This window comes from Argentina anserina, chromosome 3 (assembly GCF_933775445.1).
Source record: "Argentina anserina chromosome 3, drPotAnse1.1, whole genome shotgun sequence".
Classification (NCBI taxonomy): Eukaryota; Viridiplantae; Streptophyta; class Magnoliopsida; order Rosales; family Rosaceae; genus Argentina; species Argentina anserina.
The window spans coordinates 27,404,077-27,421,448 of NC_065874.1; the positions used below are offsets into that span (position 1 = coordinate 27,404,077).

Here is a 17,372-nt window from a genome sequence, read left to right on the forward strand (position 1 = left end):
CTCATTTCCTGGTTAAATCTTCATGATCTGCCCGCTAATTATGTTATTAGTTTGACCTTGCTCTTCCAAAGAACAAGCACAGCTCAATCTCAGATTCTGAGGAGAAGACAAGCATCTAAGTATTATTCACTGGGAGGGCAGATGAACAGTGAAGTTGCCAAAAGAAAAACAGAAGCACTTAAAAAGGATAGAACTGTAGAAGGGCAGGTTTCAACTTCGACAGAGAGATTTGACAATACAATGATGTAGCACCAAAATATGCAATTGGAGCATCAACCTGGTTGAGAATGAGCGCCTATCTGGCCCTTCCCTTTCCAATTATACCACGGAAGAGTCTATTCAATGTTGTCTGTTTACATAACACTTTGAATTACGTTTTATAACTTTCGTACAAATTGTTGTTACAAAATTGTTTGGGATGTTGATCATCTAATGGTAGTAATGCCCCCATTTATTTTTCGTGTCAAAAATGTACAAACGTTTGATTAACTGTAGTTTCAACGATGTGAAATGAACTTAAGGGATGTAGGAGTTTGACAAGAATAGGATACAATTCTTCCATGTTCACAATTATTCTTGACAAGATGATACATGCAGACTTTTCACTGAATTCCTAATTGTGAATGGATTGGATGATTTTACACTAGATTCCCCAAGAATTTCTTCCATTTCTTTTGTAGCAGCTACCTAAACACCAAGTGGTTTAAACGAATTGGCAAGGACTTTGATAATTGCAAATACTGTATCATGACTACATCATCATATGCCTTAACTCACGTCTGCTCTAAAAAGGGTTTATACTATGAACCTTTCAAATATGAGATTACTTTAATAATACTCTCAAGATATTATCTTTTTCTTATGAAAATAACCAGACCAGATGTTTAGATAATCAATGGGTTTTTTTTTTTGAGAATGAATCAATGGGTTATTGAAATTGTATAAATAACAAAAAAAAATCATTATTTTGGTGACAGAAGCTAGTATTGGTGAGGGATTATTGACTTGGTGATGACTATTTACTGTGTTGTTAACTTTTTATTTTTTAACAATTGCAAATAGCACCCAAACTTTATGATTCACCTAGTACAATTCTTATATTTTTGACATAGTATATGTAAATGGTATGGAAAGGAAGTTATGCCCTTTGGAACAATAGAATAGACTTTATACAATTGGGAACTTGAGCAGTTGAGCCCGCTTGTGGGTGGCCTTTAGAAAAAAGATCCTCCAGGATAGAAAGGAGTCAAAGCAACCAATGAGTTTTTATGTCGATCTTTCCTGCAGAGATTTGGTTTTGATCTTCCTTAGAAATTAGAAATTGGCTTTTCAGTGTGGAGCAACTGGTAAACCAGACCTTTGTTCCTCCACTATTAAAGCGGCAATATCTACAGCACCCATCACTGAAAATTGTCCCACTGCATTATCCAGCAGACCCAGCAGAGTACTTGTGCACCCTTTTGTTTTGGAGCAGAGTATCTTAGCAACTAGAATCATGTAGAATGGCTATCCAATTATGGGGTCTAAAATTTGGGACAAGTACAAAGTTACAAACACTTCTGTCCCATATGCTGGACGATATTATACGGCCACACAATCAAACAAACATTCCAAATGTGCCAGTCCTATAAGGCTGGCTAGAATATGAGCGCCACCATAATAACTTTACATTTGAGCTCAGGTCAGCTATAACAAAGTTCATTGAAAAATACAAAGAGTTCAGAGTGAGGTTGTGATAAACATGGAGTCAGAGTCGAGTTGTGGTGTGGTGTGGCGTGGTGTGGTGTTTGTTTATGTATCAATCTCTATTTGAATCATACAAAGAATCGAAAGGACTGCCAGTCGGTTTGTTGTGGATGCACTTCAAATAGATGGAGACAATCGGCTACGATGGCTTCAATGTGGTAGTGGTTTTATTGGGAGGTATGGTGACTGGCAGTAGCTGAAGATGTAAACCAGAGATTGCGGGCGGCTGGGCTTGAGGGGACTAAGGGGAGAACAGCAGCGGGCGGAGTGGTAGCTGTATATGAGAATCCTGATGATGCTGCAGTAGAGAACAGTGGCATTGGGGAGGCACTGACCTGGCCATGCATTTGCCAAGCCCAATTGGGAGGCCCTTGATATCTTAATGCAATTGACTTCCCTGTTGCTCTTTCCTGTAAATGGATCAGGAGTGGATCAGTATCCAGAGACAGATAAAAATAGCATTCAGAAGATTATACTTGTTCTTTTGCCATTTTTTACCGATTCCTTAGTAGTAGGAAATAGAACTTGCTCTTCAGGCCTCGATAAAGTCATCCCAACACGAGAAGGACTGGTCTATCTTGTTATTTTCTTAGTCCCACTACTCATAGTGAGTATGTATAACACGGAAGACAAAATTTCAACCAATTATGCACGCACCAAACCTATTCAGTTCTAGAATCCTATGAACCGCTCATTCACCATTATGTTAACCTACTGATTTCAATAATGGGAAAACGGACCTGATTTGGAAATAAACTAGGACATACACCATTCCATAAAGGAGGGTGCTCTGATGGTATCATTACACCATTGTAAGGTGGAGCATTCATTGTTGCGTTTGCATTGTGCTCCATCTGCAAAGTCAGAATACTGTTCATTTGTAGCAGAAAAACATGGTCCTACGTTAATCAACTGTGATCAAGAAGGGAGAAAGAGAAAGGATCTAAACCAACCAGAAACCATAAAAACGATGTCACCTACTATGATAGGACCACTTTCAGTTTTTTTTTAAAATAGATTTCCTTTTAACTCTATAAGAGTTGTCAAAGTAATGAATGCGGATTATATTAGTGTTCTAACCCATTTCAAACCAGAATATCTTCAAAAAAAGAAAAAAAACAATGAAAAGATAGTTCTCTATACGAACATAACAGAAGTGATATACAGTACGTATATAATAAAATTAAGTTACCCTCATATTCTTTCCATTTTGCCCCACATAAGCGCCAGAATGGAACTGAAGCTGCCCCTCGACTTGCTTTTGGCCATTACCAAATGAAGGGGGAGATATTCCCAAATTGAGATCAAGATTGTGGTTTCCATCTGCATTAAAAAAACCAAGCACATCTATCAGGATTAAGGACAAATAACTCAACATAACTATGACAACATGTTTAAAAAACAGCAGCATATGTGCAATATACTTGTACCAAAACATATCTATTATACCTTCTTTTCCAGCGTCTGATAGCATCTCCCCTTGATAAGTACTTGCCTCAAAGTTGGTGACAGCTTCCCTTCCATTACATTTGATAGCTGCCTTGTCATAAGCCCTAATTCCAGAAAATTAAAAGGGAGAGAAGTGTTGGATGGAACCCAATGAGGTTGAGAATTTAAGGTAATAAATTCAGATAGAGTGTAATTCATGATCATTAGGACCTTGCAGCTTCTACTTCACTGTCGAATAGTCCAAGATATATATACCTGCATGCAAGCATTGTTACCTCCACGATAAACCACCATGCCCACAATTCTTTTTCTTTGAAATAGGCACTCAGACCAATATTGAGAACTTACAGTAATAAATTCACAGTTCACACCAACACCTTATATCAAAACAATTATTATTAAAAACAAGTACAATCTTATAAGAGAGTCCTCACTTTTTGCCAAGGAATTGTCCCATTCGAGCTTCCCAACGACCACATTTGTGCAGTGTAACCCCTCTATACCTTGAGCTCCCCCGAGAGAAACCAGTGCTCTGCCGACGAAGTATGTGCACAAATTCTTCCTTACTCAAATCTTTCATCTGCGTATTTTTTAACATATACATAAAAGCCTCATTTCTATTGAAATTAACCAGATATTGGTTTCATCAAGAGACATGTGAATCATCCTACCTGTTTCATATCCTCCTCATAATCACTCAGATTGTAATTGATATCAGCATCAACTCCCCTGAACTTAATAGCAGCTCGATCGTAGGCTCTAAATCCAGCAAATCCAAATCAAAATGAGTAGATTACTCCTCTCCAACAAAACAAATGGTGCCCATAATAATCAACAGAGTATGAAAACAATTACCTAGCAGCAGCATGAGCAGTGTCAAATCCACCTGTACCAAAAATCATATATTTCAATCAAAATTTCCCAAAACAGAAAAAGCATTTAGGCATAGTCATCAGACTCACTAATACAAGTCAATCATATAGACAAGGTCAAAAATGTCCATACCCAAATACACTTGCTTGCCACAATCCCTGTACCCATATAAATTAAATTATTTGGGATTAACGATTTGCATTGAAGATGAAAAATCAAACCTTGAATTTGAACCAATTGGAGTAAAGAAAATCTGACTAACCAAATATGCGATTCCCATCTCCCTGTTCTTCTATAAAAAGTGACCCCTCTATACTGTGAACTCCTAGACCTCGGCCCTCTCCTGCTCTTCTTCACCTGCGGCTGTTGCAGCGGCGGCGGCGGTTGTGGTTGTGGCTGTTTCAGCCCACCGTGTTCGAAACCAAGCTCGATCAAGCTCTGCCTCGCCGGCGAGCACTGCTGCCCCTGCCCCGCCACCGGCCAACTGTTCACCGGAAAAAGCTCCTTGGTCACAAAAACGCCGTCGTCCTCCTCCTCTCCTCCGCCGCCCACCTTGAGAATATCGAAGTTCAGCGTCGTCATGGCTCCGCACGAGTCGTCGTTGGTGCTGGAGGCGTCGGCATTGACGACGGACGAGTTCGAGGTCCCGGACTCGTCCATCTGCGTGGCGCTGCCGGAGGCTTCCGTGAACAACGCTCCGACGACGAAGTCTTGCTCCGACGACCCCGCCGCGGTGAGATTAAGATCCAGCATGACTCAGATGATAAGCTCAATTTGCACCTATCTCGCCGGTATTCGGCCACGATCACACACTACTAACGGTAAAAACAACCGACGAGCTCAAATCACAATCCACGAAGAAAAAACAAACAACAGCACGAAACACGAAAACGGTGGCGTTTTGGCGATCGCCGGAGAAATAACAAAAGAGGAAAGAGGGAGCTGAATTAAGGCGAGGAGTTGGCTCACATTTAGTGATGCGATTGGGTTAGACGGAGTAAAATGGCCGGCGAGTATTAATAGCTTTGTGCGATTCGAGTCGTGGAGTCACAGGGAGAGACAGAGAGAAGAAGAAGAAGAAGAAGAAGGAGAGAAGTGATGACAGGACGTGTGAGGGAACATTTTTTTAAGCGCATGGAATATTATTTTCTTGGCTACATTTTCTCTTTCTTTTTCCACCGGCCGACCCGGTTTCCGGTTGTTTGTCCAAAGAATGAGTTTTTTACTTTCTTTCTTTGCCGGTCTCATAGATGGGAACAGTACTTCTCTGACCCACCCATTGCCAAAAGTTGAAGTTTTAACAGTTAAAACTCTCATTTAATGTTTTACCATTTTTCACACTTACCTTTGATAAGTAATGAATCTCAGAAACTAAATTCTTTCTTATTGTGTTATTTCCTTTTTCCTAATTCATATCAACATTTTACACAAAAAAAGTTGGAGTGGAAAAGCTGGGAATCACTAAGGACACTCCTGATGGTGTTTCATTCCATTGAATTTTGTTTTTTTTGGATCGTTTAGTCATTGTTGAAACTAGGTTTATTAATTTAACTTGACGTACAACGAGCCATACTAGCGAAACTCGGTTTTGATACCAATTGTGCGAGTCTGTGACTGAGTTCATGTGCAGCCTAACACGTACAGATGGAGTAATGGTATCGCATAATACTATTTTTTTTTCCTTTTGCTCTAAGGCAAAAGATTATATATATTGAGGTTTTATCTCAAAATAATTCACGCATCATTTCAAACTAATTTATAGTCTGTCTTGTCTTCTTTATATTTCTTGTATATTTTCTCTAGAAATGAGATTTTTCTCCACATCATTTCCAACCTGCAAAACCATCCCTCGTAAGATTATCATTCTCTACGACTCTACCATTTAAAAATCGGGTTAATTCCTCTTATGGTACCTAAAGTATGGCTACTTGGACAATTTGGTACATGTGGATGAAAACAGACAATTTGGTACATGAAGTTCTCATTTGTAAGCCATTTTGGATTTCTTCCTATAATTGCCTCTCTTTGGAGATAATTAAATTGATATATCTACTCCACTTAGCATCTACTTCGCATATATCAAAAATAATTTTTTTTCTTAATATACTTATTGTATCCTAATTATTTTATGTAAAGGAAATAAATTGTCTTTATGCAATTGTAATTTTTTATTAAAATATTTTTTTAATTACTTATAATTAAAATTAATTTAGTTGATAGTTACATTATGAAAACTTATATACGTAAATATCACAATAAACTAAGTGGATGAGTTATCAAATTTTTAGTGATAATTTATAGGCAATTTCGAGGTAGTATGAAAAAATGAAGTAAAGTAAAGATAAGATGACAGAAATAACCCTGAAAATATGGCCAAAATTAACATAAGTATCAAAATGACCTAAATTTGAGAACATTAGGTATCAAATTGTCCGTTTTCATACATCAGGTACCAAATTGTCCAAACAGCCAAACATCAGGTACCATATGAGGAATTTACCCTTAAAAATCACGTGTTATGTATATACGGTCGTTTGGTATTTTGACAAGTCGGTAGAAGTTGGGTATTATTAATTTATTTAACTAGCAGAGTTGGAGGTTACAGATAACCAAGCTATTAGAGCTTTTGTGAAATGGTCCATCAAGGCATCAACTGGTAGGCCGGGGATCCTAATAGTACTTTAGGCAGTTTTTAAGTTTTATATTTCCCTTTTTTTTAGGAGGGATCAAGTTTGTACCTAAACCATTATGATGGGGAAAATGACCATTTCACCAACTCGGCCATGGTTCCTAATCTCTAATTCTGTTTCGTTCATGTTTTCTTAAGCAGCTCGATCATGAGCTGAAATTTGAGTCCAATTTCATCTAAGTTGGACATTTCTCTTAACCAAAAAATAAGTCTCTAAAACAGATGCCATGCATGGTACTTACTTCGTTTAGCTGTTTAAGGGTTATTAAGTAAAGGTATACGACACCTGTAGGATTTTCTTGTAATTTTATTTAAAGTTTAAAAGACTACAAAATGTAAAAATAAACCTCTTCTAGGTCATTTGGGGACATTAAGACATGAGTGAGCCATTGACTTGACATCCCAGATGAGCAAGTGTCCAATTATTAGGAAGATGGTAAACTTGACATTAAATAACTCGCTTAATTAAGTACAGGAAGAAGCTGCAGCATTTGCATGCCAGCTCACCCAACGTTTTTCAAATCATCCAGTGATCGATCTTAACCTGTATTATAGTGAATTATATATATATATATATATTTATAAGAATAGCCTATATCTAATTCCCCCTTAATCCCTTATGATGCAGCCTCTGTTTCAAATCAAAGAGCTCACTTTTGTAGCGTTGCATATATTTGATGCAAGGGTAAATTAGCAAATTCTGGGTTAATTGGTTATTAGCAGGTTATTGGGCTCTATTGCTGTTTTGTTGCTTATAGCTGGAGCCTGGTTGTTTTTCTTTTGTTTTGTTTAGCGTCCTGCATAGGTTTTTTCCTCTTTGGCTCTGTTGATGTGTTTAGGTGGGACTCAGTTTGGTCGGTTGAGTTTAGATTTGCTCTTCTTTATTTTTAAGCTTTTGTATGCAATTATAAGTTTATAACAATGAGTCAATGTGGCTTGAAGCTTCTTAGTATGGCCCTGATCAATTTTTCATTGTTTGTGTTATATACTCATGGGTTTTGGAGATAATTTTTTTTTATAGAAATGTTTGGGAGATAGTTTATTTGGTTATTAGATAGGAGTTTATTTTTAATTCAATTTCTTATAAGTAACTATTATCTTGTACTTGATATGTTTTAATAAATTGGTTGTCGTGTCTTCTAGAAAAAAAGATGAATTATCAAATGTATTTATCTATAGTAAAACGAAAATTAAATTCAACAATTTTAGTACTTAGCGTGTGTGTATGTGTATATATATGAATTATTCATCTTGTGAAATGTGAAGTTGAAGATCCTACCTCGATGTGATTCATGCGTTACCGACATCGCAAAGAATGGATGCTAGTGTTCAATATATAAATCGAAGAGATCATAAAAAATTGCAAAGTTTCCTAGGACAGGGAATAACCACTTTTGCTTAGGATATGGTATAAGTCGTCGCAAAAATTGACTATATTGATCTTCAAATTGTAGAACTTAATAGAAATGGCTGCCATAGCTGTTAACCTAGGAAACAAGATATCTAGGAAATTTCAAACTTGTCTGTGCTCATTGATTTGATTCAATTTATAATATCAGACTATATATGATCCACTGATTTATACGTTAACAAAATCAAGATTCTAAGTAGATGTGAACATTTTCAGGTAGCTGACTAATTAACTTCAACCAACAAATCTCGTCGGGCATTCTTTATTTTCCAGTAACATGTTTTCCATGCCACTCCATAGAGCTTTAATAATCATGGGGCCGATGAATTATGTTAGGTTGCATATATTGTAAGAAGTTATTTTGATTATAAGTGTGAATTTTGATTGACATGGCCACCGCATAGATGAACATCACTAATTATGACAAAAGCATCTCTCGTAACTGCGTGTTGAAGTCTTGAAGATGACCAAGATTTTAAGTTAATTTGTTTCGATACGACCGTCACTAAAAATGTACCTCATATTTACTGATGGTTGACACTCTGGTCCGGGTTGAGATGCATGCCGTCTGCTAGTTAGTGTTTAGAGATGTAGGACTTGACTTGGTTTCTTTCCCTTCAACCAAGTTCAAGTTTTGGGCGTTAGTTTTGCCTACTTGTGACTTTGTTCATTCTATTCAGGTTTTATTGAATGTCTATATGATTGTATTTAATCGAAAACGTAGGAGATGACCGTACCATCTCATGACTAGTAAGATGTCACAGACCGGCCCTTTTCTAGAATCATCTCACTAAGAATGGTAAAATTCACCTATCGTGTCATTATTCAGTTAGATAATAACCGGAAAACTTTCATCTTTTTTTTTCAATTAATTATTAAAACAGTGAAGAATTCCACCGTAAAATGAATGTTTCATTAAAGAATTAAAACAAAAAAAGGTAAAGTTTGTCTACATTAGATTGGGTTATAATTAACAAGAAAAGCAATGAAACCAAACAAAAACGCGACAGTGGAAAATGATGAATGTAATAGCAATTAATATTACTTGAAGAGAAAGAAGAAAAAGAGTCATCTCAAACTAGTACCTTCCCATTGAGGGAATTCTCTTTACCTTAAATTGTAAAAAAACTTCGGATAACTTATTTTCCACTTATGCTAACGAACTTCAACCACCACTTGTGACTCCCACCGGACATAGCCGGTTCCCTAGAGCAGTCGTTTCACCACTCACCATCTGCCGCGTGTTGCTCTATGTGGCTGCCTCCATTACCGTCCACTAAGTTTGGTGCATATCTGACGGCTGGTGTTGGTCTGAAACATGGGATATTTTTCGCGAATGATCTGATCTTTATATATTCTCGAGTACTTTATTCATTTTGTTTGATAGAGGGGGAAACATTTGTAGTACAGAATGAAGCTGTACTATGGATCAGACATCACAAAAATTACCTGGATAGTGATTGGAAGAAAAATTACCTCAAGTTGCAATCCTCAGTGCCGCAGGCCGTGTTATTACTTACGTAATCTATAGTTATTTACCTAAAACTAACCTATGCTAATAACAAGCGTCAATTGCTTGTTTCCACTAAATTCTTAACACTAGTATTTGATGAAAGAAAAAAAGAAGAAGACTAAATTCGTAAGTACGCATGTTAATTAGAAAGTGTAATCGAAATTATTGGAGATATGAGATTGTGACTAGAGATGGCCACCCCTCCTCAAAAATGTGTATGTGGGAGCCCGCTGTTGTTTCTGTGGTAGCTATTCCTTCATGAAATTAGCCACTTAACGAAAGGGCCGACATTCATATACACACATTTTCCATGTTTGATGTAAACTAGCTACCATACATGCAGCTTGTAAACTTATCACAAGTAGCATCAGACTTCTAACATTTCGCGTTCTAACATTGAGAAAATTATATAGTTTTTTTTCTTGGTCCTCAATTATAAAAATTACGTAGTTTTTCCTTGAAGAGGGACTTCGATTTTTTTCCCGGCAATACAAGCCTTCAGTCAATATATTGGAGAGAATCTGATATATTGAGCAGCGTACAAATTAGGGGATTTTGTGATTTCCTTTTTGGTGGCCGAAGCGTTTGCAAATGGAAATGGCAAAGGAGGATACGAGGTATTTGTTTTTCCGGTTTGGGAGACGTGGACGTAGGGGTGTAAATGAGCCGAGCTGAGTCAAGCTGAGCTGAATATTTGGTTGCCCATGTTTGACTCGTTTTCATTCGATCGAACTCAAGTCGGGCTAAAATATGATTTTTGTCTTTTATGTTCAAGTTCGAGCTGGGCTCGGGTCAGCTCATTTTATTAGACAAACTCGAACTCGAATCGAGCCGGCTTGATCATATGAGATTAAATTTTTTAAATGAAGAAATTTAGAAGAAAATTTAAAATCTGATGTCATAGTATCACACAAAATCCTTTTTATTTGTAATAAACTAAAAATAACAAATCAAACTCGTTATTGAACTTAAAATCTTTCACTAATTATTCTAACTTTAATATTATTTCTAATATAAAAATTATATGAGAAAAATACTATAAAATTTAATAAGTCAAACTTAATTAATAAACGAGACGAACTAGCTCGCAAACTAAACGAGTCTAACGAGCAGAATACTTGTTGTTCAAGCTCGGCTCATTTTTAAGGTCGAGTTTAATATTGAGTTCAATCTCGGCTCATTTAACTTTATGAGTAGACTTTCCTTCTCCATTCATACAAAGTAGCCCCCACATTCCTAAAATCAAAATTTTACTCAATTTTCTAGTATTATTTTCTCACTGTTTTCAACCTCCATTATTGTTTTAGTCGAAAAAATTGTTTAGTTTTGAGCGTTGGAGGTGATGGGGAAGACCATACCTAATAAATAAAAAATTTGGAAAATATCAAAGATTGTTTCAGGATGAAATAATTGTGTATTATTGAATGATATGGGGGCCTATATATAGGCATTACAAAACTACAATCTCGTAGGATTCGGAGTCCTAATTTATTACGGAGATGCTAATCTATCTCCTAACAGGAAACCTATTAGGCTAAGACACATACAAGGGTAGAATAGTAATTCTACCGGAACACTCCCCCTTGTGTCGCATGCCTAGGTTGCATGGTGCACACATCGTTGCCTCGGTAAAAACCTTGTCAAGCAAAATAAAAACCTCTTGGGTAAAAACAAAAGCTTGATCGAAGGGAAAAAGAGCACAACGCACCGTCTACATTTGATAGCATCATGTGAGCTAGACTCCCCCTGAAGTCTACGAAACAACTCCCCCTGATTAGTGCCATAATCATGGAGTACAAAGAACAACGTACACAACGTTCATTACATGCTTCTCAAACGTAGTCTTGGGCTAATGATTAACCATTAATCTAGCCACACATCCTTAGATCATCAATGCTATACTTAGCCAAACTTAGATCTTAGGAAACAAGATTGCATAACAACTCAAAACAAGAGTTTGCAATGAAAATCAGATTCTCGGGTAGAATGACCTTCACTCACTTAAACGGTCATAACTTCTTCGCCAAAATAGGTATCAGCGAACCGTAAAATGTTTTGAAAAGTAGACACCCGTGTCTTTCCAGTGACATAAGGTTCACAACCTCATCCGATCGGAGCAGTTCACAATGCTCTGTCGAAGTTGACTGACTTGCAAATTTCCGGACAGGACTGTCCTACTTTGCTAAAACGGCCATAACTCACTCAATATAATAGCTATGAACGAATGGTTGGTGTCCCTGGAAATTTGACACATAGACCTTTCCAACGGTACCAATTTCACCATATTTCATTGAGCGAGCTGTCCTGTAGGTCTCGTTGAAGTTGACCTACGAAACTGGACAGATTCTGATTTGTCACATTTAATGTGTTTTTCGCGAATAGAATGGGGGAATAGACCAATGAAGGACTGATTTTGGTCCAAGACGGAACCGTACGCATCCTCTACGCTACCAGTGTCGACTGCTACACCAAGGCGTACGTTGATGTTGCTGGAGCTGCTGGCGGCGTTGGTGTGGATAGGATTTGTGTTGGTTCACTAAGTGTAGAACTAAACCCATGTCAAAGAAGCAATGCAAGTCCAATGACAATGCATAGGCGCATAGTTAATCACGTCATAATGAAAGCAATAGTGTCCCAACAACACTAACATGTATGAATGTATAGCTCATTGAATCTCTTCATCATCTATAATTAGACGGAATAGAGAATCAAGAATTAGCTTCATATGAACACATATGGGTATGAGTTCTTGCAACCGATTGTACTACGTTCTCTCGAACGTCGCAATCTGATTACATAAGCTCTCTGTGGTCTAGAGGCATTTAAAGTCCCTCAGGCACTCTCATATATGCGTCAAGATCCCTTTACAGATGTTCTATGACCACTATCATATGCTGCAAATCAGTTTTCATGGACACTACGACTGATCAAGTAGCGGAAAGCAATTATGTCCATAACGAGAGAATATAACTCATCGTAGTCAATACTAGGATAATGAGACAATCTTTGCGCCATAAGTCTTGCATATATCGCATGACTTCATCTTTCTCATTACACTTACGAACAACGACCAACATAACAAGTCTAGTTCAACCTGTATTGATTCTTTCCACTTCGGTCAAGTTGCTCATCGTTGATGCTTTACAACGGAATAAGAGCATAAGCGAATACATCATCAATCATGGGAGATCAATCCATTAAACACGCGCGCGCGCTGTATACGATCAATTTGTGGGATTTCTATTCTTCTCTAACATCAACAAAAGGAGCTGTAGCGTCCCACAGAAACTTAGTTGATACACATGTTTAGAGAATATCTCTTGATGATGGGCGAAATACTTGTGCCTACGCACTTCGCTTCTTTCTGGTTTTGATACCAGAGAATAATGGTCTCCCCCTCATCTAGGCAGGAGCCAAGACCGAAGCTATGACCCTTACTAGTCCATCTTTGCGTTTGCCGCCCTTGTTTTGTGGTACAATACCACGGGCGCCGACAACACCACAGCGTACGATGGTGCCATCGCCGGCTTCCTTCCCACTGTCAGGGATGGTGCCAACGGTGCTAGGACCAGGTCATATGAAATTCTCTCATATTCTGAGAGTCCCAACCTTACCGGCACATCACAGCATTTATGTGCGATCTCGTCACTTTCGCAATATCGGTAAAGTCATTGAGCATCGAATTTTTGACTTTCTGGAGGTCGATAATGCGTTGCACATTTACTCACTTTGAGTAGTGCGGGATGTTAATGAGACATAGTGCCACACTACGTCAATTCCTGGCGTTAAAACCAGAATGGGAGCATTCCATATCTCCCCCTAACGACGGGAAGTATGTCTCATCAAAGTGACCGTCTGCTAATATCGCAGGATAGAGATCAACGGTTGTAGATTGGAAAATAGCGGACAAGTGTTGGTGATTAATAAATCATAACCAACCAGAATACTTAATCGTTTGAAGTAGACCCATTGAGATAACTACAATAGAGGCACCATAAACAACTTTAACCAAATAGGCGTTAGTGAAAAGAACGTTGGGACCGTATCCAGTGACCATCTGGTACGCACTAAACTCTTGGCAAGTTGTGGGTCTGAAACGAATAAGTGTCGCTGCATGCAACATCATTACATATCCTCATGCAAAAATCGGCAGGTTAGTACCCATAACCAAGTCTGAGCTGTGCGAGATCGTGCAGTGAATGAACATGAGGAATAATATGTTCAACGACGATCCCAGTAGACATGCAAAACGAAATCATCAAAGTCGTGGGGGTGAACTTTCCAACGGTATCCATTCAAATAGATTTGAGAGGATAGGAAGGGTGGTGAGCCCTTAGGATGATGATCATAGCTAAAAACTTTAGCGAATGCAGCGTTTCTTGTGGAAAGCAAAGCGACGTGTGACCAACGCGTCGATGCTCTTAACCTATACCATAAAAAAACCCAAAAATGTCCGTATTCGGTTGGATATGGTCCACTAATGTCACCTTAAATACTTTGTAAGAATGGAATGTTCTCGGTTGGAGCCTTAGCAAATAAGGACTTCCTTGATATCTAGCAAAAGAACAAGCTTTGCAAAATGAGCAATTGACATCAGAGATTGTCATGGAGGCATTAGAAGACACATGAGGCATCACAAGCTCCTGTGAAGGAGGGGATGCCGCCACCGATGGCCTTAATGTCATGGAGCCGCCGAAATAGGAAGGCTCGGCCTCACCGTGTGGAGCATGGGTGAGGTGGTCCTCCAATCGCTTCGTGAACATGAAAAATAGATGATAATGTGAATTTCAAAGAACTCGAATCATCATATCTTGTTCAAAATGACCAAAAATGATCATGTCAAAACCGAGAAGACAGTAAAACCGAACCCATGATTCAAAGAATCTTGAGTTACATAAAGCTACTGTTGCAGGCAAGCAAAACGATGTCTGCATGCTAACAAAGCTACTGTCGAAGCTTGAAAAAGATACTCTCAATGACATCTGACAGATTTATTCCTCTCCATTCTTAACACAAATATCAAGATGAAAATCCATCATTGACATGTATGGCCTTTAAAACTTAGCAAGGCACGAAGATATAGAACACAATCTCCGCACGAGATCCGTAAAACAACTACCTGCGCCGTAGGACAGTGTGGGTGGTTACGCAATTAGCAAGACACTCGATTTCACGGCGGGACATTCTCAAAATGAAGATTAAGAGAGTCAACGACGCGGTGAACTTCTCTACACAATACGTCGTAGGATATTGTAAGAGAGGGGATTGAAACAAATGGCAATCCCATCGAATGTATCACATGGCAATAGAACTACATTCTTCAACTCAAGAGTTGGAAAAACATGGTATTGGAGCAGTTGAATACCAAACAATTTGGGTGGTAAAAACCATCCAATTGGTGCGGGTGGTCACCAATAATAATAAAATCATTTGAGCTATGAAACGACTTGGAGAAAACCGGAAAATTGACCGGAAAACCATGTCAAATTAACTCAAAACCGGGTGAATTTTGGACTAGGAAAACATGGCAGCAAGAACTGCTGAGATATGCCGGAAAAATGACGAGAAACGACGAAAAAAAACGTCGGAAGCCGGCGGCACCGATTGCCGGAAATCCGGCCGGCGGTGGCCGGACCTGGCCGGTATGGAGGTCGTAACTTCAGGTCCGACAGGGAACGCCGTCCGGAACCGGATGGCGGTGCCGGAAACGCCGGTAAATGGCCGGAAGGCGGCGAATACGCCGGTAAAACGCCGGAAAACGTTCCGGAAACGCCGGAACAGTAACCGGAAAAAACGACGTCAATTTTGACGTTCCGAGGTCCGTTTTCCAAATTTCAAAGTCCAAAATCACAATGTAGTGCTATTGGGGTCCCATGTAACCCAAAAGCGGCCAATTTAAAAACCACGTGAGTTGTAAACGTTGACCATGCATGCTAAGCCAAGACAAATAAAATTCTCACGAGTCCAAGAAAGACGAGAAATTTTATAGAATATGCCAATATTTAATACAACACAAACAAGCTTCTAATTCCAATAGACGACTTAGGATAAAGTCGAGCAATAATCATGGCAATGCCAACGTCGTACTTGAAAAATAGTAAGCAGAAGACATAGTCAAAATAGAGTGACTAATCAAAAGTCCGTAGCAACAAAATCTTACATATCGGATTGGGCGGAGCCTTAGCCCGAGGCTCAAAAATGTGCTTACTTGAGAATGGAAGAATGTTACGTTTCCATCTCCAAAATTCCCTCGAGAAATAGATACAGGTGCCAAAAATGGCATGCGTTTCTTGGATGTGGAGTATGCATCAAGGTCAACTCTGATAATACAACGTCATAGACGTTCATTAAATCACTTTAAGTGTGTCCCATAGAATTCTTTATTTTTGGGATCTTTTGGCAACAAATAGTGCTGCATCAGAGTAATGAATCAACTCAAATAAATGAGTATGTAGACCTTGGGATTATCGTTTATAGACATGAGTTTAAGAAAACTCAAACATTCAAATAACAGTCGCGATGACGACGCATCCATAATAAACAAGGGTTGTATTGGTTTCGAATAATCGAAATATTCAAGTATGTAACCGGAATTAGAAGGGTTGTGATGTATATGGTCACAAAATAATCGATGCATATCGGCGATTCTCATGATCGCACCCAAAACAGCGGTGCACTCAGGCGACCACACGAAATCGATATCTTCCTTTTTAAATAATAACGTGACTCCCCCAGGACCGTCACACGAAAAACGTTGACCAAGAGGGGAATCATATCCCTCTTTGGTCTCATCGGCGTTATAAGAAAGGCCGGAAAAGAAGACATGAAAAAGGCTAATAGCGCCCGATAATTTATATATATATATCTTCAAAAGCAGCAACTTTAAGAAAAACATACTTGTTGGTCTGCCAAATAGACCGCATATAAGTAAATTGCTCTGCAAATCGATCGTCATGCATGAAGTTGCTTGTTGAATTCCTTTTTCGATCTTCGTCCGATGACATAAAAATCTTGGGAGGATACGATCGAAATCGTATGTAGATGGAAAAAGTATCGTCCATCGCGGCATGAATGTCATCACCATAGTACGACGAGCAATGATTTTTCCTATACGAGCACGTGAAATATCGTTAGAAATAAAAAAAACGTGCCAATGAACATTTAAATAATGAAATAGGAAAAAGGAAAAGGAAAAGAAAATATAGTATGAAGCCCAAATGGCTATTGTGCTCGGCAGGGCATAGGCCCAAAAGGGTAGAGAAGACGGGAGTAGCTTCTCTTAGGCGAAGAGTTTGCTTGTGCAGTACGCGTTTCTTGCGTAGATATGCGGGAGGAGCAATTTTGAATCCTCTGATGCGGGGTCTTGCGGGGCAAAAAGATGTTTTTGCGGAGCGAATGCGGAAGAGACCCTGCGGGGCTGCGGGGCTGCAGAGGCTACGTGCAGGGGCTGCATGCAGGGGCAGCAGGGGGGGTCGCAGGGGCTGCAGGGCAGAATCTGCGTGCGGGGGCTGCGTGCAGGGGCTGCGTGCGGGGCTGCGTGCGTGCGTGCATGGCTGCGTGCGGTGCTGCGGGGCTAGCATGCAGGGGCTGCGCGTGGGGCTGCAGGGGCAGCATGCAGGGGCTGCGCACGGGGCTGTAGGGGTAGCAGCGGGGGGGGGGGGGGGGGGGGGCTGCAGCGACGGCGAGCAGGG

The 17,372-nt window shown here is 39.3% G+C and overlaps 1 protein-coding gene across 2 annotated transcripts; it reads right to left on the bottom strand.

The window, feature by feature from the left end:
- Positions 1-1,612: 1,612 nt before the first annotated feature.
- Positions 1,613-5,161, bottom strand: LOC126786494 (ethylene-responsive transcription factor RAP2-7). 2 transcript variants are annotated; one of them, XM_050512333.1, is made up of 10 exons: positions 4,331-5,161; positions 4,201-4,226; positions 4,051-4,081; positions 3,867-3,954; positions 3,630-3,775; positions 3,406-3,450; positions 3,196-3,299; positions 2,939-3,069; positions 2,487-2,600; positions 1,613-2,156 (listed from the first exon to the last, which is right to left on the bottom strand). In XM_050512333.1, the coding sequence occupies exons 1-10, from the start codon at positions 4,819-4,821 to the stop codon at positions 1,914-1,916; spliced, it is 1,419 nt and encodes a 472-aa protein (XP_050368290.1). In that variant the 5' UTR covers positions 4,822-5,161; the 3' UTR covers positions 1,613-1,913. The 2 variants fall into 2 exon arrangements, with proteins under 2 accessions (XP_050368290.1, XP_050368291.1); XM_050512334.1 differs by lacking the exon at positions 3,406-3,450.
- Between the last annotated feature and the right edge of the window lie 12,211 nt (positions 5,162-17,372).